We start from the raw sequence: 23,637 nt of genomic DNA on the forward strand, positions 1-23,637 counted from the left end.
AGAACATAAAAGGCTCAGGCAAGGGTTTTCAACTTCTAGCTGGCAGATCCCAGCTGGTCCATGGACTACTTTAAAGGGCCTTGAGAAAGGTAGCTAAGGAAAACAAGTATCTTGTCAATAAATTTAAAGTTCTCTGCTGGGGTCTGCAGCCCTACCGCAAATTTTTAAGGAGTATGACAGTTGTAAAAAGCTGGAAAGACTCTGGCCTAAGGGGATCGCTCTGCACCAAATACTGATATATTGATGGGAGTAAAGGATGGGATACTCACGGCTAAGCTCCGAACAGCATTTGGCCACTTGAATTTGCAAAAAGACATCAGCAGCATTTTCAGAAGATGTAGCCCAATTAGAGGTCTTATGTCCTTCTTATTTCAGTTGCACATTTAAGATCACTGTTACATGGGAGGAGTCAAAATTATCCTGAACTTCCACACATGCAACTGAGGCCATGATATGTATTTGCTGAGCTTATTTTTGTAACCTGGTCTCAAGCTAAATTAGAATATGATGTAATTTCCTCAACTGTTAACTCTGTCCATCTCCTTAGACCAACAGAGAAAGATCAAAGGTGTATCCAAAGACACAAGGGGAAATAGGTTGTTTCAACCTTCTCTCTTACTCTCACATTAAGAACTCCAGTCTGGCAGTCACATTCAAAGATGAAATCTGACAAGAAAACTAGGAAGATAAGCTTCCTCAGAATTCTTAAAAAAGCAAAAAAGCAAAAAAGTAATATAAATACATAGATATATATACACATGCACACACACATTCTTAAAAAAATCCAGCTATTAAAATTTCAGCATGTTTTTGCCCATCACAAAGAAGCAGGGAAGAGACAAACTCAGTTCTACTAGAAAACATGGTTATTGGACAACAACCTGTCCTATATACTAAACATCCTTTCTTCATAATAACAGGGAGGATAAACTATTTTGAAGCTGAAATTGGGGATGCTGTATAAGATGTTCTGTTTAAGTACGGAATTGAAAGATCTCTAGTTTTAAAATTTGGTTATTGGAAGATAGGTATTTGAGGTAGCGTTTATCTGTCCTGTTTACCTCTTCTCTAGAATGCTCAATAAACAAAAAACACTTTTGTTTGAAAATACCAATAATCTGATCAGATCATCACGACATTTCTGCAGACCATGAAACGGAGTGGATTTTTTTGCAACCTTCACTGTAGTTTTGATCTATGTGTTTTAAAAAGGTTTTTCTGCAGAAGGCTGCAGTTACTACATACATTACTATATGAAATCCTGAACATTGGTTTGAATAAATATACAGGGGGAAAAAGATCTAGAAACTCAAATTTCTTTCGAGGTCCTGAATTTTAGGGAGCTGCATTCATGTTTATATAAGACTTCCTGAACAGGTGCTCTGATTTTTTTTTTCAGTGTTAGGAAAAAAGCAGTTCTAAATGACATCACTGAAAGCAGATGAAGGCTTTTCAATATCCAATTTTGAAATTGGATGCCCATTATGAACTGAGAACTCTAAATCTCAACCCTGCCTTTGCCATACAACATAGGGTCCTTGTCCTATCATAAATATTACACTTCTACATTTTCATAGGTATCATGCCACCGTCTGCAGAAATGCCTGAACTTTCAGGGAACTTCAATGATAGTACATTCACAGAGTGGCAGCAAAGCACTGAAATCCTGAAAGCGTCGTCCTAAGTTGATGCTGCCTGTCCAAGTTAGGAGAAACTTTCCACAACACCTGCAGGAGGTTTTCAAGCACATTCACCTCAATAGCAGTGCTCTTCATTCTTCAGCAAGAGGCCTCTGTGCTGTGTCACTTTAAATATAACAGACTTGGGACATAGTTAAAGACTTGAGTGACTTGAGTGAGTAATCTCTCTTACCCTTTGAGCTTCTCCAGCTTTCTCAGATCTTTTCCCCTCCTTCCTCCACTGAGATCACTTCAGTTTTCTACTACCGGTGATGCTGTCAGCCTCAGGCTTTCACGTAAGGATACTCAGTACAATATATAACATACCTATACACCCTCATACACTCCAGCCAGCCACTGCTTTATGAGGTCCATGTTAGACTGAATGTCTAAAGTGCACACACACACACACACACACATACACTCCTCCAACCCAGCAGTCAATGTGACAGCCTTGTAGAGAACAGCCTGCCCACAACACGGCGGTTGCTCCCCTCCACCATAGCCTTGAGATACCTTGATCCGCAGGCTGGGAATTTCCAGGACTGTCGCCTTCTGCATGGCCAGAATCTTCCCTGTCTCATTGATCCGTGCCGTCACAAAGAAATGAAAGGAGGCTTGGTCCAGCAGGTCACTCAGGTAGTCACTTGACTTGATCACAACATCGAAAGTGCTAGCTGAGGGGAGAAACAGGAAAGAAAAAAGGCATCTGAAGCAATCTAATGGCTAATCGCTCCTCCCATCATGGCCAGTGCCAGTTACATGAGTGCCTTGGAAAAAAGGTGGCCCACAACCAAAGAATGGCTTTGATTTTTTTGCCCAAACTATCTTCCTTTCTTTACCTCACCATTCCCCCTCTTACCTTGCCCTCTTTCCATTTAGGCTGTGAGCTCCCCGAGGCAAGGTCTGGGTTTGTGCACAGCCTCCCGGCAGCACAGGCCCAGCTCACTGTTGAAGGTTTCTAGGCATTACCACAAAATAAGTGAGAAGCAAGACTGGCATTAATAACCACTGGGCACGAAGGTCTAAATCAGCTTTTGAGTGTTGCTGTTGTAAAAGTTTGCTCTTTTGCTTTACTCCTGTGCTTTCTCTGCCTCTCTTCCTGGCAGAGGGATGCCACCAGGGATGCCACCAGAGCAGGCACTGGGGGTTGTGAGCCCATGCAGGCTACCTGGGAGAACATCTGCTCCCCAGGACATGTCTGGATATCTGCCTTTGTCCTACATTGGACTTGCCTGCAAAATTTAGCAAGAAAGTCCTCCTGTCACCAGCATGCCCTCCAGAGAGCTTTCACGTGCTCCCTGACAATAATTATTGGAAGAAACAAGTCCCCCTAGGCTAGACAGTAGAGATGCAGGGAATCATTAATTTTAACCATATTGAACTGCAATTCCCAGACCAACAATGGTGTGAGAATGTGATGCAGAAAAGCAGATCTGCTAACTAAGTGACCAGGCAGAATGTATAGATCTGGAGCTCTTGCCTCTATAAACATTCATTGTAACCCTAGTAAACATATCAGGATCTCCCATCTGTTAACTATGATTATTACTGCTATCCATTATTTGTATTGCATTTGTGACACACACTGTACACACTGAGATAACTGAACCCAACTGGGTAATGACACTCACCCTTTTTCACTCTTCTGATTCGCTCACATCAAAGCCAGTTCCTTGATTTGGTTTCAAAGCTGTTCCCTTGGTGACCACCTGACCTGGATTTACCAGGCCAGCCTTAAATTTACTTGATGTGCTCCCCCTCCTTCCCTCTCTTTCTCTCTCTCCGTCTCACTGTCTTTCTTGTAAAAGAATTTCCCATAATGCCCCAAACTGTAAATTATACATCAGGCAAAGTATTTATCATCTGTGTAAGGTAAATAAATAAATAAGTTACAATCTAAAAGAAATTTACTTTACAGTGGAAGGAAGAGCTAACTTTTCTGTTTAAATTTAATCACTACAGGTAAAAAAAAAAAAATAATAGACTTCTATTTCCTTAGCATGGGCTGTGCTGGTAAATTGCCAGAACCACTTACTGCACCTGGGAAAGCCAAGGGAGACACAACACCAAGCTGCCTTACAGCCTTTCAAAAAAACAGAGAACACTAAATATAACTGAGTAGATGTGAGAGCAACTTTGAAGGCACTGGAAGGTTTAAGCTATTCAAATCCTCAAAGAAGTTTTCAACCCACACAATTCCTTTAATCATTATTCTGAAAATCATGCATTCGCTTCCTGTTTGAAAACTTAGTTTGCTTCATTCTTTCAGCAGCATGAGCTGGAAGAATGTCTTTGACACATCTTTATTATACTGCAATTTTCTGTTACTTCCAGATATACATATTTACACTTCTTGCCATGAACGAAGCCTACAAATTCTGCCTGAGTGCCTCCCATCACACCCCTGACAGAGTATTCTCACACAGTGGCAAATGATCACGCCGCGTCCCTTCACACCGCCCATCTGCTCAGACACCATTCCTGATTGCACACGTGCTCCTTTCCAAGGCACAGGCGAAAGAATTCATGCTCAGGTTTGATGTGTCACCTTCAGAGATGGCATAACTCGTGAGGGTTATTTGTCCTGTTGCGGGACAAAGTGCTCCACAAGTTGAAGGCTGCAGCTCAGATGTAAGCTTATTTCCACCTTGAAAAGTTGTAATACCTTAAAACATGTCTCCTTGGCCAAAGGCAGTGATGGGGATATACTTTTGGTATACAAGCAAAAACATCCATGTTCTGTTCTCTCAGGTGCCTCTCTCTAGTCTGTGTTCACTCACCATCAGTCAATTCAGAGTTTCTGGCATAGTTTCAAGAAGCTTTTTACCAACCATTTACTTAACTTAGAAAAAATGAATTAGGTGGCTCGGCCTCATCTATTGAATCATCTATTCATTTCATTTCTTGCGCAGAGGATATAGATGAGCCTCAAAGCACTGCAGAAGCTGCGTTTTAGGTAATAATACCTTACACAGACCTTTGGTGCAAGAGCAGACGTAAGTCCTGGAACCAAGCACAAAGCACAGCCAGAAAGCGTAGCAGGTATTTGCACATCTCCTACAAGATGACTGAATTTTCCCTTGTCAAAGAAGTGGCACAGAATTTAGACCGAGCAGTTGAAATTGATTTTTTTACTGTGCCTAGCCAAGTCTCTAAAAGTTTTGCAGTATTTCAGATCAAATATTTAGTAACTGATGCAAGCCAATATAAATGCCCACACTGTGTTTCAATTGGCTGTGTTGGAACAACCCAGTGTCCATTTCCAGATCCCCCACAAATGAGTTGGGAGTTAGAAAGAACCAGTAAGCAGCTGTCAGAGCTTTGCTATAGACTGGAGGTAGAATTTTTAACCTTCACCTGTAGATCCCTGTAAGTGGACTCCTACTTTATAGAGATTAATCAGCTCCAAATAAAAATGTGCAGTTTTAGAGTACACTCAAAATAAGGGATAAAGCAGAGGATTTTTTTTTTTCATGGCACAGTGGGAGACAAAACCCATCCTCTTTGAGGAAAGAGGGCTTACAATGTCTCCTGAGCTGGGATAAGATAGACAAGACTGACGAGAAAGCTCAGAGGTCAGCCAGGGTTGCCGTCATCCAGCACCAGACACAGATCAGGAGGCCCATCCTCTGGTCTCCCTGAGTCCTGCTGCTCCCACTGCGCTCAACAGATATTGCTTTTGCCCAACGGCAGCATCAAGAAGGCAAAGTCATTGCTCCTGACTCTCTCAGTAAGGAACTCAAGAGGAGGAGCCTCTGACTTAGCCTCCATAAGATAACATTATCATGGCTTTTGCTGAGCTGGAGGCACTGACTCAAGAGCACAGTCCTGTCAGGAGAACAAGTGATTGGCAGTCACTTGTTCCTGGAGAAGCCAGGATCTACAGCCAGCCTGCTCCATAACCCTTTGGAGTACAGCAGGTCCTCAACATTTGCTGACTGTGTTCCAAATGGGCTGCCATGACTGCTATCAAACAGATTAGTTATGTCCAAAACAAAAAAGGAGAACGTCCCTCTTCCCTGCTTTGAGCAATGCAAAATCCTGCCCTCAGACGTGTGAGCTAGGCTGCCAGGAACTGCTTTTCTCACGAGAAGAGGAAGGCAGGATGTCCCCACCACAGTTCAGAGGGCACCTGGAAAAGCGAACGCTGTGTCTGTAAAGATAACTCTTAACTGTCCAGCTGAAAAATGCCCCTGCTCTATAGTGGTACGTTTTAGTTACAGATCAACTGTTTAGATCGCTGTAAGCATAAAATTCCGAACCGCTTGGTCCTCTAAAGCCAGATGTGCACTTGGACTCACTAAGAGCTTGTCAGCTTCTTCCAGGTAAGACAAGATATTCACCTTTTTGTCACTGTAAATGACACCCTGGGGAGCCAGAACTTTTCCTCCACTTGCTGAGATACTGCTAGGAGACTAAAGGTGTGAAAAATGATACCTTGCACTCCTTTGCTTTCTTTTGTACTGCATAAGAAAACTCAGCAGTTCCCAGACATGAAGCTTGGTGTAAGAGAGCATTATGCAGGGAGCAACAGCCTGAAGAGAACAGCCTCAGCTCTAAACGACACTGCTAGCAGGGGCAGAGTTGGGAGTAGAGCCTCCTCATACTCAATAGAGTATCCCACCCCTAGCTACTAGAATTGGCTCTATGTATGGGTAGAGACATTGGTGACAGTTAATGACACAGAGGGAAAAAACGTAGCAGGTTTGAAAACAGCTGCCCAAGTCTTACATGAAGAGGGTTCCAGTTTCGCACTGAAAGACTGTTTCTTGAATTCATTTTTTGTGACTCCTGTATAAAACACTATGTTGCCTGAAAGGTACGTAGTAGCAGTGTAGTAGTTGTGACTTTTGTTCCTGAACGTTATAGTGACTTTAAAGTCACTGCCAAGGACTGCCTTTTGCACTTGGAAGTCCATGTCAACATCCGTCTGTGGCTCATACATGGTATCTTGGGTAGATTGCTTTTTAATGCCGTACATCACAGCAGTCTCAAGAGCCAGTCTCTCCTCCTGTGAGCCTGGAAATGAATGAAAATCAAATTTAGAAGATAAGCAGGGGTAATGCATTAGCCCACTCACCGATCTCAAGGGTGTATCTTCCATAGTTTGTGGTAGCTGAAACGAGTGGATGAGGACAGTGAACCTTCCTGTGGTGAAGTTAACAGTAGGAGAACTTCACAAATTCCAAGTGCGCTGGTCTTAAAGATTCAAGCCGTATCAGACAAATTAACTTAGCTTAATTGATATTAATGGAGCTGCACTGATTTACTCTGTGCAGACACCTGGCCTGAGTAAGAAATGTCTAAACAGCTGCATAGAAAGCCTTGAATTGTTTCAAATGCTTTGAGTTACTCCATGATCATCCTTCATTTTCACTACAGCTTACTCAGTCCAAAGCATTTCTGAGTAGCAAAGTCTGTGCTTTTATCAAGACATCTGCGTTTCTGGAGTGGAGTTAGAAATAAAGAGTTCCAGAGGGCACCTTGGCAGCTTTTCATGCAGCCTCCTCAGTGCCAGAGGTCTGTAAATCCACCATCCAAGATCTGACTGAGGTAAATCTATATCGGTATAGTCCCACCCCATTTCAGGTTACCTTCTTGGAACTTGTACTCCTCAGTAATCTCCATCATTCCATCACCACCAACTTCCTTGGTCACAATCAACTGCCCAATATGGTTTGTGTCAATTTTTTCTATCACTTGGGTTCCATTTTTCTCCCTTCTTGAGTAAACAATATCACTATTCACCTACAAAATTAAATTAAAAAGGATTGAGATTCATGGAAGTAGAGAGAAGAAGGGAAGCCAGCCCATCTCCCCTCAAAACAATGACACGTTGACTTGAAGTCTTACTCGCATTGAAGTCTCATGTTTAAAATTAGTCATGTGCTACAAGAATGTTCACAGCTCCAGAACAACAGGCAGTGTAAATTTGAGTAGGCTACAAAGATACTGTTTGGACTTGGGGAGCATGATTCCTTGCGCCAAAAAGCTTTAGACCATAGAGAGGGGAATGCTTCATACATAAAATATCTTTATTCTCTTCTGTCCTACACTATATACAATTCAATTAGAGAGACACTTGCTTTACAGATGCTGCAATTCTGGGCACACGAGCTCTGGTGGTGCAAGAGATTAAAACTCCAGACCAGGCCCTCTCGCTCTTCACGGAGATATTTTCCTCTCAGATCTGCCAGACAAACCATCCATGTGAGCTCTCCTTGACATGCTGCAGCCAAAATGAACGTGGTGAGCAAACACCTCTTTCAAATCACTGCATCCATTTTGACTGAAATAAGCAAGGGAACCTTAACATAACCAGCTTTGCTGGCAAGCCTGAGAAGAAGGTAACAGCTAACAAGGGATGAAGATGAGCAGCTAGAACTAGTGACTCATTTGTCAGCATAGCTGGAATCTGGGAAGGATAAATGACCACAGCCTGATGTTTCATCAGAGCCAGAGTTAGCTTTTTCTGCTTATTACATTGGGGAGCAGAGATTAGACAAAACTCTGTCATTCATTGGAGCCACATCACACCTACTGGCCTGCATGTCAAAGTACAATTACGAGATTTTTTCTTTAATGTGGAGTATACATGAAGTAACTCCTCAATCCATAAATTGCAGCGGACCCCTATCTTCTCTCTCACCTATGGTGCCACTAATATAATTCAATGCACTAAAAATTTTCAGGTAGGTACCTCAGCATAGACAAAAGGAGCATCAAACTGGAAGCAAACATGACCGTGTTTAATGGCTTGAACTGAGGCTGGGCCACACCTGTACATACCTATGGGGAGACGAGAGATAAAGTGAGAGATTAAATTAATTTAAAAACATGTCAAAATGTTATATTTTCTCAAAGAAAAAGAATCCTTGGAGTTTGGTGAACTCTTTTAATAATTTACAGGAACGCCTGACCAAGAAGTGAGAAGCTTAATTTCTGTTACCAGCCCTCTAAACAACACAGACTCAAGTCTGAAAGAACCTAATGGTTTGGTACCTTAATGACACCTTAAAGTCCACTGCAAGTCTCAAGCGCTTGAAACGCAGATACAGCTTGTTTTGGTTAAAGCAGGTAATTTTGGGAAGGCTCAGTTATACCACAGACTGAGAAAGATCTCACTGCAAATTTGCTAAGAATGTCTTTTAAGAACTAGGAAGGAATAGCAGTGGCTTTTCACTTTTTCTCTCCTGCCTACCACCTGCTCAGGAAGTTTTGTAAGGGTTGCAGACATAAAATGAAGGAGAATTAATTTTATTCTGGCTCCTGTATATGTTCTCTAACATTTTAGGAGCCATCTTTTGGCAACAGGACTACATCTCTTCCGGCCCTTCTCACGCAGGATTTTGTGCACATGCATCATGAAGCAGTGGACAGATTTTAGAACTCAAAACATATCAGAAGGCCCTGAGCACAGGTCAATGTGGTTATCTGGTGTGAGAAGTCATCACCAGCCTTATGGTGCCACTGGCTCAGCTACAGTCATTGTTTGCCATAAAGAACCCAAGTGTTAGAAAGACAGCTAGGGAGGACTTCAGGCAGTATTACCATCACTGGTTTCTTGGGGTGTCCCATCAACAACCTGCCATCCTCCAAAACCAACAGGAAGATCAGGTCTGGTCATCCAAGCTTCATTCCAGCAGTGATAGTTCCTTAGACAAGAGATGAGATCAGAATATTAAGTTCTTGGAAAGCAGCATACAGATCAAAACAAGCCTGTGTATTTATGTCCTGCCATTGCTTCAATAACAACATTTGCCAATGTAGGTATGAAAAAGTATTCTCTTTTTAGAGAATAGATTTTTAGGTCTAAAAGTTCAGTACCTATCTGTTAAAACCTGAAGGCCACAATCCTTCATTGTAGTTTCTTGACTGCAAGTTGAAGCAGCTTTTTGATTCTTCTAATGTGTTCTGAATGCAAATGTCTCAGAAAACTTTCCAGTGCTTGTAGATTGTTGGGGTATAAGAAGAGCTACACAAACTATAATCCCTTTCCAGCCAAAAACCTCCACTTCAGTCTGCCTGCTAAAGCAATCTTCTTCAAGCCATTGAAGCACGGTCTGCTTTCTAACTATTAAGACTGAAGCTTTGGTGCCTCTTCTGAAGAGATTTCAGGATCAACTCCATAACGTACAGGGTGTAGCTTTATTTTCGTGGCTCAAAACAAACACGCTTAGCTGGTTTTCACGTTGGCTGAGAAAGAGACCCTGCACAGGCTTTATAAGACTATCCTCTTTGTGGATTCCTTATAAGGTCTTCCCAGTGTGTCATGCCACTGAGGGAGGTCAGATCTCCTAGAACATACAGCTTTCCATAAAACCCACCTACAATCACTGTAGGCCAAGCCTTGCCTTTAGGGTCCAGGACAGTATGCTGAAAGGTGAATTTCTGAGAGTGGTTCATCTAGGCACTCAGGGTTGAAATGTCCTCACTTGGCTGGATGCTCAGGAAAGAAAAAAACCACTACAGCACCATCAAAGTCTGCCCAGAATGTTTCAAAGATGAACAGAAAAGACAGACAGATCTTGTAACTTCGTGCAATGGTACCAGTACTGAAGGGAGACCACAAGGACGTAAAAAAAGACAATCTAGGAAGAGAGTCTTGCAGTAAAGTCAGCAAAGTGTTTGAATTTCATTACTGCAAAAAATAAAAGAAGGAAGGAGTAGAGAAAGGGGCAATTTTGCTTGCAAATGATACAATTTCTACAGCAGATACGAATAAAATTACATCTGTGTAGCTGCTCATACAGCCCCTAGTACACGCGATGATATTAGCAACCAAAATGGGGATTGTTAAATTCTGACCATTTCATTAATAATAGGTGAAAACCAGCCATGGAGCAGAGTTGGAAGGATCTGAGACTCGTCTAACAAGACATTTCAAAGTGGAAATGAAAGCTTGGATCAGGGTAAAACTTGTCAGTTAAGGGAGTTAATGAAGCAGCACTACAGAAAAAGGAATTATTCAAGGAAAATGACACACACTCAGAGAATTTTTGATGCTGCTGAGAGTAGTCAGTGCTGAATCATGCTCGCAGAGATTTGCTGAGGGCAATCAGAGAATGGGGACACGCATTGTGGTAAGTGGGTTTTTGAAAACTGCTATGCCAACATGCGAGAGAGACAATCCCTGCCCTGAAAACTTCACTGTTTCACTTTGAATCAAACTCAGATGTGTCACTGGCTTTGTGTTCTGCGAAAGAAAAGCCTGAAGAGCAGGCAGGAGGGAGGATGATAAAACCAAGTAGAGGATAACAGCATGGAAAAGTGGCAGCTCTGCTTCAATTCTGTAATTAGGTAATGCATTTTTTTCTTTTTTTTTTTCTTTTTCTATGTTCATCCTAAAGGACAGGACCTTTCTTACTGGTTCCTATTGGCGTAGTGTTGGGTGCAACAAGATGGCAATTTTTTTAGGTTTGCTGCCATGCAAATAACAAATACACCTAAGGATACTGAATGCAAATGGACAGAAAGACATTGCTTGTAAAGCACATGAGCATTAAGGAAAGGAGGATGAGTGGAACATTTCTCTCTCCAAAACAGAGCAGAAACTTCTCTCTGGTAGAAGTGAGCAGAGCCGAGGAGCTGGCTTCCCAGCTATAATTCGTTAAACTGATTCTGTAGTTCTTGTATTCTACAGCAAGCCTAAGACATTAAAGAAAGCAAGAATGGCTATACAGATCAATGTAGTGACCATTAAATATTTACAGAGATAATTACGAATAGACTAAACAAAGCGATGGGGAAATTAATAAAAGATGACCAGGTGGATTTTATGCCTGGAAGACAATTTAAGAAGGGTATTTCTTATTGCTTATGAGACAGGCACATGCTGGAAACAGCTGCTGCCCTTTCATTAGTTAATAAGCTCAGGCATTGGGGTTGAGAGAGGCACTGATAACATTATTGAGAAATTAGAGAAAAGTGAGTTGGAAGCAAATAGGAGAGCAGAGGTCTCAGAAGGGCTTTCTCCATGGGCCTAGACATGGATGAACTCCCACGGGGCCAAGTGACTTCAAGCAAGTTTTTGCTGAGGTACTGACGTTGGTCTGCTTGGACCTCACAGTAGGAGTGAGTCTTGATTCCCATCCAAGAGAAATATTCTTTAAGTGTCTTTATATCATCATTAAGAAAGACAAGGAGAACAAAGTAAGGGGACAGAGCCAGTACTGATGGGCCCAAATCCGGCCAGCTTTATAAAAATAACTTTTTGCAAAGTCTGTGTAATTTTGTATGTGTGTTCTGTTGTCGTTGATTCCTATCCTGAGGGAGATGATGATCTTTAATAAAAATAAATAAATGTCAGATAACATTCAGAGGGAGCCCTACACTCGTAGATTGATTAGACAAAAAATCCTGGCTCCAAGTATCCCTGAAGTCTGAGAGTATTTAAAACCTGAAGACAGATCAGCTCCAGCAGTACAAGGCAATAGAAATGATATATTAATAAAGAAAAAGAGCTTTGCTTCCAGTTTTCAGGAGATTATAAATAAAAGTGAGAAATACATTTAAAAAATCATTAAAAATACCTTGAGATTGTCCTCTTTAAAAAAAAAAAAAAGAAAAGAAATAAAAGAGGCATTAAAAATAAAATCAAGGTTAAGACACAAGCCATTTAAAGTCGGCGTGTGGGCTACCATGGAGTGTTACAGAGTAATGAAGAGAAAGGGCACAGAGGAGAAATGAAAAGAGGTGTGTAATATATTAAGTCATGCCCGAAGGGTTATGTGCACCATGTACTAATAAATGCACCAGGAGAATAAAAGGATGAACAAGGCAGTTCAAAAAGTGATCAAGCCAAAGAAAAGCAAACACAGGATGGGAGGATGAAATGCTCGTGTGAAGATATATGGATTTCAGTGGCACAAGGATGATTTTGGATGACCTGGCCTTGTTCCAAAAGAATGGAAAAAAACCAAGACTGAATTAAGAAGTCTTGGGAAAAAGAGAGGTAGGGAAGTAAAAGCAAATGTCAAAAGTGGGCGAGAGTGGTTTCACAGATCAGGTTAGGAGAAGAGGAGAGGAAGAGATGAGACAGTGAAAAGTCTGAAGCATGGCAATGATCATGCTCGGGTGTACATGGACTGAGCATGGCAATGATCATAAACTGGGTGTATATGGACTGAGCAGTGAGGCAGACAGTCATTGAGTCTTGTTTCACATCATTTATAGGCACAAGGTTTCAGAAGTGACTGTTCCTTTACTGCTCTGTGAGCCATAGAAGGACTAGCCCCATGAGATGTACTGAGGTCCTGCTGTCACATAGACCAGATGCAGCTTAGCAAACTGGGAACTCTCAAGGATCCCAGCAGGAGGGAACAAGGCAATCAGCAGGACCACAACCCTGGCCTTCAGGAGAGTAGGCTTTGGCTTGTTTAAGGTCCTGCTTGGAAGAATTCCATGGGAGGCAGTTCTGGACAGAAGATGGGTTCAGGAGAGCTAGTTGTTTTTCAAGGGTCACTTCCTCCAAGCTTAAGAATAGTCCATCCCTATGTGCAGGAAATCAACCAAAAGTGGCACAGGCCCGTATAGTGAACAAAGTGGTCCCAACTAAACTCAAACGTTAAAAAAAAGTGCACAAGAGGTGGAAGCAGGGACAGGTGACCAGGAGGAATATAGAGACACTGTCTAAGCATGCGGGGACAGGTTTAGGAAAGCCAAAACCCACATCAAATGGAGTACATCAAGGGATGTGAAGAGCAATAAGAAAGGCAAGCACATCAGTATCAAAAGGAAGACAATGGAAAACATGGGTCTGCTGCTGAATGGGGCAGGGGACCTGGTGGCAAAGGACTAAGAAAGGGCCAAAGTATTCCATGTCTTCTTTGCCTTGGTTTTTACTGCTAATATTTGCCCTCAGGAATCATGGCCTCCGAGACCAGTGTGGAATTTTGGAGTAATGAAAATTTACCATTTATAGAGGAGGAACAAGTTAGGAAATATTTAAACAAACTGGGCACACAGAAGTCCAGATGGGATGGGATGGACTCAAAAGTGCTAAGGCAGCTGGCTGATGTCATTGTAAGATCACTCATATCTATGTTTGAAAAGTCATGGTGATTGGAGGAGGTTCCCAAGGACTGCAAGAAAGCAAGTATCACTACTTTCTTCAAGAGAGAGAAGGAGGAGTACACAAGGAACTACAGACTTATCAGCTTCACCTTGATCCCTGGGAAAGTTACAGAGCAAATTCATCTTGAAAACATTTCCATACATATTAAGGACAAGGTGATTGGCAGTAGTCAGCATGGATTTACAAGCGACCAGTCGTGCCTGACCAACTTGATAGCTTTCTGTGATGAAATGAATGGTTAACTGGGCAAGGGGAAACCAGTGCATGGGGATTGCTTTCTCTTTTGACTTCAGCACCATCTCCCAGAACATCCTCATAGACAAACCACTGAAGTATAGACAAGTGGACAGTAAGGTATATTGAAAACTGGCCGAACTACTAGGATCAGAGGGTTGTGATTAGTGGTGTGAACACCAGCTGGAGCCCAGCCACTATTTGTGTAACCCAGGGGTCAATACGGGGTCTAATACTGTTCAACATCTTCATTAATGACCTGGATGATGAGACCTACTACACCCTCAGCAAGGAAGGAATGGATGATAGACTAGAGGCTGTAGATGAGGAAAGACCAAGAGCTGGGACTGTTCAGCCTGGAGATGGGAAAGCTCAGTAGGAACTTATCCATGTGTATAAATGCCTGGTTAGGGAGTTGAGGGAAGAAGACAGAACCAGACTCTTCTCAGTAGCCCCCAATGACAGGGCAAGAAGCAACGAGCACAAACTGAAACACAGGAAATCCTGTCTTCACATCAGGAAACACTTTTTTACTATGAGAGTGGTTGAGCACTGGCACAAGTTTCCAAGAGAGGTTGTGGAGTGTCCGTCCTTGGAGATATTCAAAACCCAACTGGATGCAGCCCTAAGTAACCTGCTCTAGTTGACCCTGCTTAGAGCGGGGGGGGTGGATGACTTCCAAGGGTCCCTTCCAGTCTTGACTATTCTGTGATGCTGTGATATGAGCTTCAGAGGTAAACGAACCTAATTGTTTTCCTTAGATTCCTTCTTGATAGCAGATTATGAAGGCACATAGAAGAGGATAAAGCAACAGGTCCAGTCATTTCCTCCACCACAGAATGCGTTTATTACAGTTTTAATATAAAGACTTCCAGAGATTAAGTTGTTAATGAAACATGCTGATGAGTTGAAGATATCACTGACACAAATCAGGTATATTAACGCTGAATAGGATAAGTATCTCCTGAATATAGGAATATAGACAGAGGTCACATTCACTGCCTCACTCTGAGGAGGAGAGGCTTGAGACCCAATAACCCACACATAATTTCTACTGAACAGAGCATATAATCAATATATGCTACACTTCTGCTGTCAGACAGGAGACAGTAAGAGTTTGAGGAGGAAGTTAGAACAGTCTTCTCCAAAAGAATACGTAGACTCTGTTTCTTGTTCCTAAGGAGTTTTCTTTTTATAAACCTGGTGATAGCACTTCAGCAACTTGTATAATACCTTGGCTTGTTTCTTTTTCAGCTGAACTGAATTCATTTTAAAAAGTACCTATTTGCAGCAGTGACTGCTTGTACACAAGATAAAACCAGCCTACAAATATGGGAACTGGGCAGAAGCAGGACAAGAAGGGCATTTTTCCACAGACATTTAGGTATCCCTTTGAGCCTGGCTCCAGACTGATGGAAGTGCACATCCTACCCCTTTCCATTTTTAGAAATGGCCTGGCCCTAAGAAGCACAAACCCATTCCAGCTGTCCTCCAGTGTGCTTAAATGTGGATTATACCCAACAGTAACATTAGTAGTGTCTAGGGTATGTCTCTTTACATGACAAGAACTTCGTATTAGTCAGCCTACTAAAAACCCATTCATTCTGTTTTACATAAGCTAGCAGTGTTCTTTAATGCACAGAGAAATAAATAAACCACAGGCATTGATGTCATGTTTTTCACTACTTATATAGTTGACACATTAAAGGCATTTGCCAGGAGGACTCACCAGACAGAGTCTTTTGTAAGTTTGGTGTCCACGTTCCCTTCATCATCCAGAAAGAAGTCCAACTGTAAATTGGCATTGTTATCATGGGCAGAAGAATAGTTGGTAACAAGTCTTGCAGGTATCCCCAAGCACCTCAGAACTGTGGCAAAGAAAGAAGTGTGATGAGAAGGACAGTATGAAGATTGTGCTCATGGACAATGGGATAAGTAGAGAAAAACTATTGACAACTAGAATAAAATGGAAAAACTCAGTCGAATCAACCCAAATAACTCCTCTTATTCATATATAGAATACGTTAAATATTTTATTTGGTCCCAAAATGACGAGCATTCAAGACATATAATGATACAATGGTTAAAACCTAAGCAGCTGTTACCAATAGTTTTAGAATAGTCTTGCACAGTGACCACACTGCAGCTTTTCAGGGTAAGCAATGGATCCACCGCATGACCAAATGTGGTATAAAGAAAAATAGGTTTGAGCTTGCAAGAAATGCAAAATATGTTAGGTCTCCCACTATCAGTAACCCAGGAGAATCACGAGACTATGCTAAAAAGAAAATTAATAGCAAGTGTCTCCTTTTGGTTGATATGGAGTTTTCCTGTTTGACATCTGCTGTCAGGAGGGATCTGGAGAACATAAAGAATAAAGCAGAAAATTATTGCTAACAAGGGGGAAAAGCTGCATTATTTGTAAGTGAAATGTCAGAGTTAATCTGAACAAAATGCATTATATAATTTGTATTGATTGCTAAGTATCAGTATTTTGGAGTCAATAGTCTCTTCCCCTTAAAGGACCTTAAAAGGAGGATGAAAAAAAAAAAACCCTAAACCTCAGACAATCACAATGTAGCACTGATGGCTCTTCTTCCCATTTGACAAGTGGCAAATTTGGGATATGTGGAAATGCTATGGCTATGCCTGAAGTGGTAGTGCATCATTAGGCTTCTGTGTTTGTGGTGCACTCTGGCTGATAAATAGGCATGGAGCATGGCCCTGAGGGGGGAGTGGGGCTGTAGGGTGACACATCATCTCAGTTTCTCCAGATGACACATTTTGTCTCTCTGCCAAAAGAAGGTCCTGCTTTCTGATTTTAGAGACAACATGGTTCTGCAGAAAATAGAGTTGTTTTTTTTTTCTGGAAAGGGAAAACATTTTTATTGAAAATCCTATTTAAAAATAGTTCTGATGCTGCAATGTTGAATGGCCCTTGTGGCTCCTGCTGGGTTTTGTATATTCATTAGTGTCACTACTGTGACTCCCAATAAAGTGTAACGCTGCACATTCATTTCAAGTTCCTGGATGACAAATTACCTGGAAGCATCCAATACCATATGTACCTATTGATTAAACTTAATTCAAGCGCCTTCCCAGGCTTCTAGCACAGGAGCCATCAGGGCTCATTGAAAATAATTTGTCTGACAATTTCAAGATTAATGACCATTTTTCAGAATGTTTTAGCATTTTTAACAGATGACTATCCAGGGCATACAATACAGTAACCTTGGAAAACTGGACTGGTCACGATGATAAAACGTTGGCAGCTGAGAAAGACACAAAATCAGCTCAAAACAACCCTTTTAGTTGCACATGGCTGTTGGGACCTTTGCTGTCCTCTCTGTGCAGCAGTCAGCAGCTGGATGTGTCAGTGACTACGTATCAGATCAGTCACTGGACAATATTTTCATTCCATAATGCTCAACAAAATTTATACTCCAGCAATCCTTGCAGCAGCACAAGGCACAGGTCTCTAACATGATTAACTTAGAAAACCAAGTCTAGTTTTGCCCCAGATAAGTATGCCTCTCCATTTATCACAGCAAACTCCAGGCCTCCACTGCATCGTCCTAGTTTCACAGTGGCCTGCAGGCAAAATACTGTGTAGTGGTGATTCAGGGCCAGTGCAGCGGGAAGGTGGGAGAACTGGTTTGTGTGTCTGTCACCCAGAGAAATCCAGATGGGTGGAAGTCACTGTGAGGAACTGCATCGATAGGAAACCTTTGCAACAGCCTTATTGAGCCCATTGTGTTGCGCAGAGGCTGAGGAGCATCAAGTACAGACCATGAGACCTCATGAAGGAAGCAGACATCTCTCAGGTTCTTTGGGTGTGAGTGATTGCTGATTATCGCCTTGCATGAGGAATAACATGAACCATTTATTGTGACAAAGGACAGAACACCTGCCAGCACCTCCCCAAATCAAAACAAGAATCTCTCCAGATATATGAAAAAGAAGCAGAGAAACCTGAAGCTGCATTCCCTGCCACAGCTGTGAGAAGCATGTGCCAGCTTCACTTCTGAGGTCGTTACTCTTTTGAATAGCTTTTGAACTACCTCAGGTAACTGAAATGAGTTATGAAATTCAATTATCCAAACTGGAAGAAAATTACGTAAAAAGTGAAACATACATGTACAGAACAGGCAAAAATAAAATGAAAACACAGAGATGTCCAGGGCTGCGCAAGGGTGAAGAACCAGTCTTGTAACTTGTCATTAATTATTCAATTTACATGTTTGCTGCAGAAGGGGGGTGATTAATAGCCTTCATTTTTGATAGAAGTATAATGTAAAGAGAAGTGCAATGCTATTCCTTGACGCAGCAACATGTGACAGTGTTGAGACAGGTGAAAAAGTGAAAGGTTTCATGGAGAATTTTTCTTAATTTCCTTTTCATGTCTGAAATACAAGGACCAAAGCTTAGACTTTCAGCTGTGGCTTAAAAGTACTTGATGCAAAGTAGGCTCCAAGTCTGCAGAAATACCTGTTGTGTCCCTCCGGTCCTAAGCTGATCTAGTCCCCCCCAGTTTAATACTTTAATGTATATGTTGTAAGTGCCTCTAAGGAAGACCATCCGGGCTTAAGAAAGACACTTTTAATTTCTGTTCAGCTTCTTTTATTGGCCAGTATCATAAGCATAGGAACTGTTTGACTAGCTCTACGCTGGCACTTGACATAAGCATTGCTTTCAATGTCTGGTCCTCATTATCTGTAAAATGCACATTTTTTATGCTCTCAGAGTCTTTCTTGACTCCTAATACACCACAGTGTGTTCCAGCGTATTAGTAGTGTTCATCTGGGATGCTGCTGTTAGCAAGTGCTAGACAGTAAAGAAATAGGGCCAATCCAACACTGCTTTCCCTACTGGATTTTACAACCTGCAACACCCCATGTGCTGCAACATTGAGATTCTAGTTTGAGCAAGTGTGTTTAGACTTAACCTTTAGTGCTAGACAATTCACAAACCAGGCCAGCATTTTCCTCATTGTTGTAGTTCACGAACTCCACAGAAAATGTTAACAGTGCTCAGCAGACAGATGCTGGGATAGTGCATGTCAATTTTGCTAGGAACAATCCTTGGTAGGTGAGATTTGGCCTTTCTGGAGCAGGAATACCATCACATATCCCATATTGGGTAATAGTTTCATGTTGTAGGTCTAGGTAACAAGCCTACTGTTCATTTCAGATTTCCTAACAAAAATGTGCAGCATGCCAAAAGACTAACTTTCTCCCAAACTTACCTTTCTGAGTCACTGAACACATTTCACTGAACAAATAAATAGTTAATAGATTTGTGTGGAAGAGCAGCCGAACCGAAGGAGATGTCAAAGGCTTATTTAAAGAGCATCTATTTAGCCATGTATTTTTAAATATCTCTACTATTTACTCCTGAACACCACAGAGCCAGGAAGTATTTTAGTTAGTTTAACCTGAAAGCTCTCTCTGTTATGCAAGAATCACATAACAGGGTGGAGCTTTTCTCATGGATACCTACATGTGTTGAAGACACCAGCAAAGACCCAGCACTGGCCATATCGCACAGGTTGCTTAGAACTGTAATACTCCAAGAGAATGTCCACGCTTCCTGTCCAGGCTGAAGGTGCGACCCCATAAGTGTATGTATTGTCCCAGGATCCAGCAATCACACCATTATCATCCCTGGAGTTGATCTAAAGACAAAGGAAACGAGCATTAGGGATGTCAAAGATTGAATAACAAAGAACTCGTTAAGCCAGCAGACAAAGATAGGATGGGAGGGACTGGATATAGCCAAGTTTAGGCTAGAAGTACGACAGAAATACTTGATTATGAACGTAGGAGATGAATAGACCAATCTTGCTAAGGGCCATGGATTCTCCATCACTGAACAATTCTGAATGAAGGTCAGACACTTAAAAATAATGGTGAAGTTAAATCACCACACTGAGTATCCATGTTGTCATTGCCAGTTTAATGTTTTATTAATATTAAACATGCTTACTGCTAGGTATTTTAAATAAACCTGATCAGTTGTACACTGATAAGCAAGCCTCAGAAACATTAAGCTGGACTCTTTCCTAGCATCGTCTGTTTTTCTGTCCATATCAGTCCAGAGATTTTAACAAAATCACTCGATTTATAGCAGATCGAGAGGAAAATGAGTTCACTGTTATTTTTAGAGAAGAAATTAATTTCTTCGGTCCAGCACACATGAAAACAAGAAGGAATTTGCTGTGTAAGTTTTCCCCGGTTAAGATTATACAAAGCAAGGAGTTTTGCTGACTAATGGCCATACTGATAGACATTAACGAGCAATACATCTCCTAGCTGCAATTTGAACAAAACCAGTTGAGGCTGTGCAAAAAGCTCATTCACTCTGTACCTTTTAATTATGCTAATATGGAACAGCTCCATGCCAGCCAAATAAATCACAATTCTCATTTAAAAGCTTTTGGCTGGGTTAACTACTGTTTTATAATTAGAAAATCGACTTCCTGTGAACCCTAGGACTGAATAAAGATAAGTATTCACAGGCATAACCAAAGGGTTAAGGGGTTGTGCCCATCTCACTGTTGTGGGAAACATGCCAAGAAAAGAGGCACTTCAAGGACAGGGCAGTATGTTGATCTTCAGGCTCTCCTCTGGCTGTAAAGAGAGGAAGAAGAGGGTGACTCTACCTGCTCTGCAACATGCCTCAGAAGGATTCCAGCACGGGGGCACCTCCTCAGATGAGCTCAGCTCTACCACATTTCAACTTGAGCAAGAATGAGAGTAAGAAACATAGGTGGGACTTCAACACCTCTTGGCCACTTCTTACTGAGGTCCAGATTTCAGATGGCCAAAACTCCCACCCAGCTAAAGCCCATTGACGCCTGGATTTCCAATGGTGAACTTCTCCACCTCCCTAAAATGACTGAGTGGCTCAAAACCTAAGTAATATCCAAGCTCTCTTTGGGTTCATAAACTTTGTGCTATTCTGCCCTTAGGGCTTCCACGGTCCCTGCACGAGGGACCCTTTACATCTACTAGCCCAGTGATGAAGGAACCACATTCAATTCTTACTTCTATCTGAAGGTCTGAAGCTATATTTCTAATGTCTAGTATGAAAGAACTAATCAAAAGGTTAAAAGAGAAAGAGAAGTGGAGGTGTTCTCAATATGTCCTACTGAAGCTATTCTATTTAACATGATACTAGGGAAGATTCAGCATGTAGCACTGAGAGGCTGGGGATCCTATTTCAATCTCATCTAAGACAAAGAGCTCATCCTCTTAAAGCCTGGGTAAATGCTGTAACAAGCAGCTTAAAGGATCATCCATCTCCAGCAGCCATGCGTTTTGGACAGTCTACTTTAGTAGCTGACTTGGGAGAACATCTAATGACTAGAGTATTATTCTGGGAAGCAGAAGGTATCAGTTCAGACCTCTACAAGGCAGAAGAGAGGACTCAGTCTCTACCTTCCACATCCTGGATGAGTCTTCCATCTTGAATATTAGGGATAGCACTGCTCTTGCACTCATAGCATGACTCCTGGTGCATAGCAGCTGCCAATAATGGAGACATGGGAAGTCGTCTCCTAAATCTTTGCTTCTAGTTATTTCAGGTACTTCCAGTCTGAGTGCACTAAGTTTTGTAGAGCCCATGTATAAGAGGACAGGTCTCACAGTGCTTTCTTCTGGGGCTAAGGTAGCGCACATACATGTTCTCAGCCTGACTAGGCCGTCCAGGGCTTAAAAATCAGACACAGTAACACCCACCATTGCAGTGTCTTAAGACCCTATTGAGGTTAGTGCTGGAGTCTACAGTCTTTCAGTTTGCCGTCCTAAACTCCACCCATCGTGCCACCTTACTATCCATGGCTGAAATAGCTTTCTCAATTATCTCAGCTACTGGAAAGCGAGCACAGTGTCACAAGAAATGCTATCATGCCTGGAGTGCCATGTCTAAAAGTGGCTTTCCTACCAGTGGGGTACCATTCTCAGGAAAAGGGGATGAGCTGATGTAAGTATTGCACCTTTAGTGGAGCGAAATAAAATGCCAGACCCCAGAGGTCAGAATGGACAATTGATCTGGCACCTGTTGGAGTGAGCACATAGGGGCATGAAGACCAGTTAAACCAGCCTGGCTTTGATTTACGGGTTGCTTCTGACACCTATTAAGCAACTATTACATACCACTGCGGAGGCAACACGGCAGATTTTGATTGGGTTTCCACGACCAGAGAGCTCTAATTCTGCCTTGTCCATCAGGAACAGGCAAGCATCCAGAATGTTTTCTTCAAACTAGATACAAGAAAATAAAAAGAGAAACAGAGGGAAAATTAAGTCACTTTTTATTCTGGAAAGCAAAGGCAAAGTTATTTTTCATTGTTATAATAGCTGATCATCTTCAAAATTAGCTAGTCAAGTGATAGTTCTGTGTTTAAAAAAGCAAGTTTTCTTCTAGAATAATTGCCCATGTATAGCAAAAAAGGTGAGAGGCTGTGAGGGAAAAGAGAGTGTCATTTTTAATTCAATCTCAGTCCGGTTTCCAGAAGGTTAAAATGACAACACAGCCTTTCTGACAGGACATAAAATTTTAAGTGCTAACAGGTATATAATAGGAAGATATTATAATAATAACTACAAGAAGCTAGTCTGCTCACAAAGGACTTCATGTCCTTCACAGATTCCGGACCTGTTAATTTCAGGACTTCTCTGACACAGCCAATGCAACGCTGGGAAGCTGAACAATAAATGGTCATCCAGAGTTAATCTGAAGACACTTACACTTCAAAATGAATTTTTAAATGTGTTTCAAATTGACAAGCCAAAAGCTGATTATATGGATTAATCCTGGTCTATGAAACTTAGACATCAAAAATACCAAGTGACCTGAAGTAGTCTTCTTCAAAAATAGAGTGAAAAGGTACAGTTTCTTCGATCCAGCATGAACAAGCACAAGAATGAATTGAGGGCAGAGGTGCCTAAATAGACCAGAAACCATTTGTCACAGAACTTGCCCTGTGATGTATTTCATTTTCTTTAGGAGAAACTGCATAGCAAAAGAAAATACCTCTGTCCCCTGGAAAACGGTGGGAGACAGGGAAACGCACATTAATAAAACAAACTTCTAGATTCGCTGAAAGCACAATCTCACATTAACATTCAAGGCCATGATGGAAACTCCACAGAGCTCATCTCCTCACCATGTTAGCCTCTATGTTCTACGTTTGCACCCTGGAAGATACGGTTCACGCTAACTGGATTTTTGCTTTCAAGCTGTAACTAGAGCTGGATTGGTTTTGCAACTGTCCCCAGCCTGGTTTAGGGCTCTTTGGCAGGTAAAGGCAACCTGAGTTTTGCCTCCTGAAGAAAGTGAGCAAGAGCCCAGACCAAGCTGCTGCTTTAACAGCCCAGGGAGTGGCATAGGAGAAGGAAGGGTGAGACCAGAGTGCTGAAAAGGAAGCACTGAAGAGTGAAGACTGCTGCCGATGCGGCAGGGAAGATGGGAAGGATGGTGGTGACGTCCCAGGGAGCCCATGTACCCTTTGGCCTCTCCCTTACGGGCAGCAGCCGAGCTCTGGCATAAGGCAAGAAAGCAGAGGCACCACCATGTTTCACCACTCCCAGATATTTTCTGCCTAAGGGAAGTTTTCTTTGCTCCTGCCTTGAGTCTGCCTGG

At 42.0% G+C, this 23,637-nt stretch overlaps 1 protein-coding gene across 2 annotated transcripts in view; it reads right to left on the reverse strand.

Moving 5' to 3' along the window:
* Positions 1–23,637, reverse strand: part of F13A1 (coagulation factor XIII A chain) — a 62,463-nt gene that overhangs the window by 7,173 nt on the left and 31,653 nt on the right. For both annotated transcript variants that reach the window (XM_086608434.1, XM_009977148.2), the window contains exons 6-13: positions 22,149–22,256; positions 19,492–19,666; positions 15,722–15,860; positions 9,234–9,337; positions 8,383–8,471; positions 7,277–7,430; positions 6,414–6,701; positions 2,196–2,356 (exon numbers count right to left, since the gene is read on the reverse strand). In XM_086608434.1, the coding sequence (XP_086464560.1) occupies positions 2,196–2,356; positions 6,414–6,701; positions 7,277–7,430; positions 8,383–8,471; positions 9,234–9,337; positions 15,722–15,860; positions 19,492–19,666; positions 22,149–22,256 (1,218 nt within the window). The remainder of the gene's footprint in view (positions 1–2,195; positions 2,357–6,413; positions 6,702–7,276; positions 7,431–8,382; positions 8,472–9,233; positions 9,338–15,721; positions 15,861–19,491; positions 19,667–22,148; positions 22,257–23,637) is intronic.

Source organism: Tauraco erythrolophus, chromosome 3 (assembly GCF_009769465.1).
Source record: "Tauraco erythrolophus isolate bTauEry1 chromosome 3, bTauEry1.pri, whole genome shotgun sequence".
Taxonomy (NCBI): domain Eukaryota; kingdom Metazoa; phylum Chordata; class Aves; order Musophagiformes; family Musophagidae; genus Tauraco; species Tauraco erythrolophus.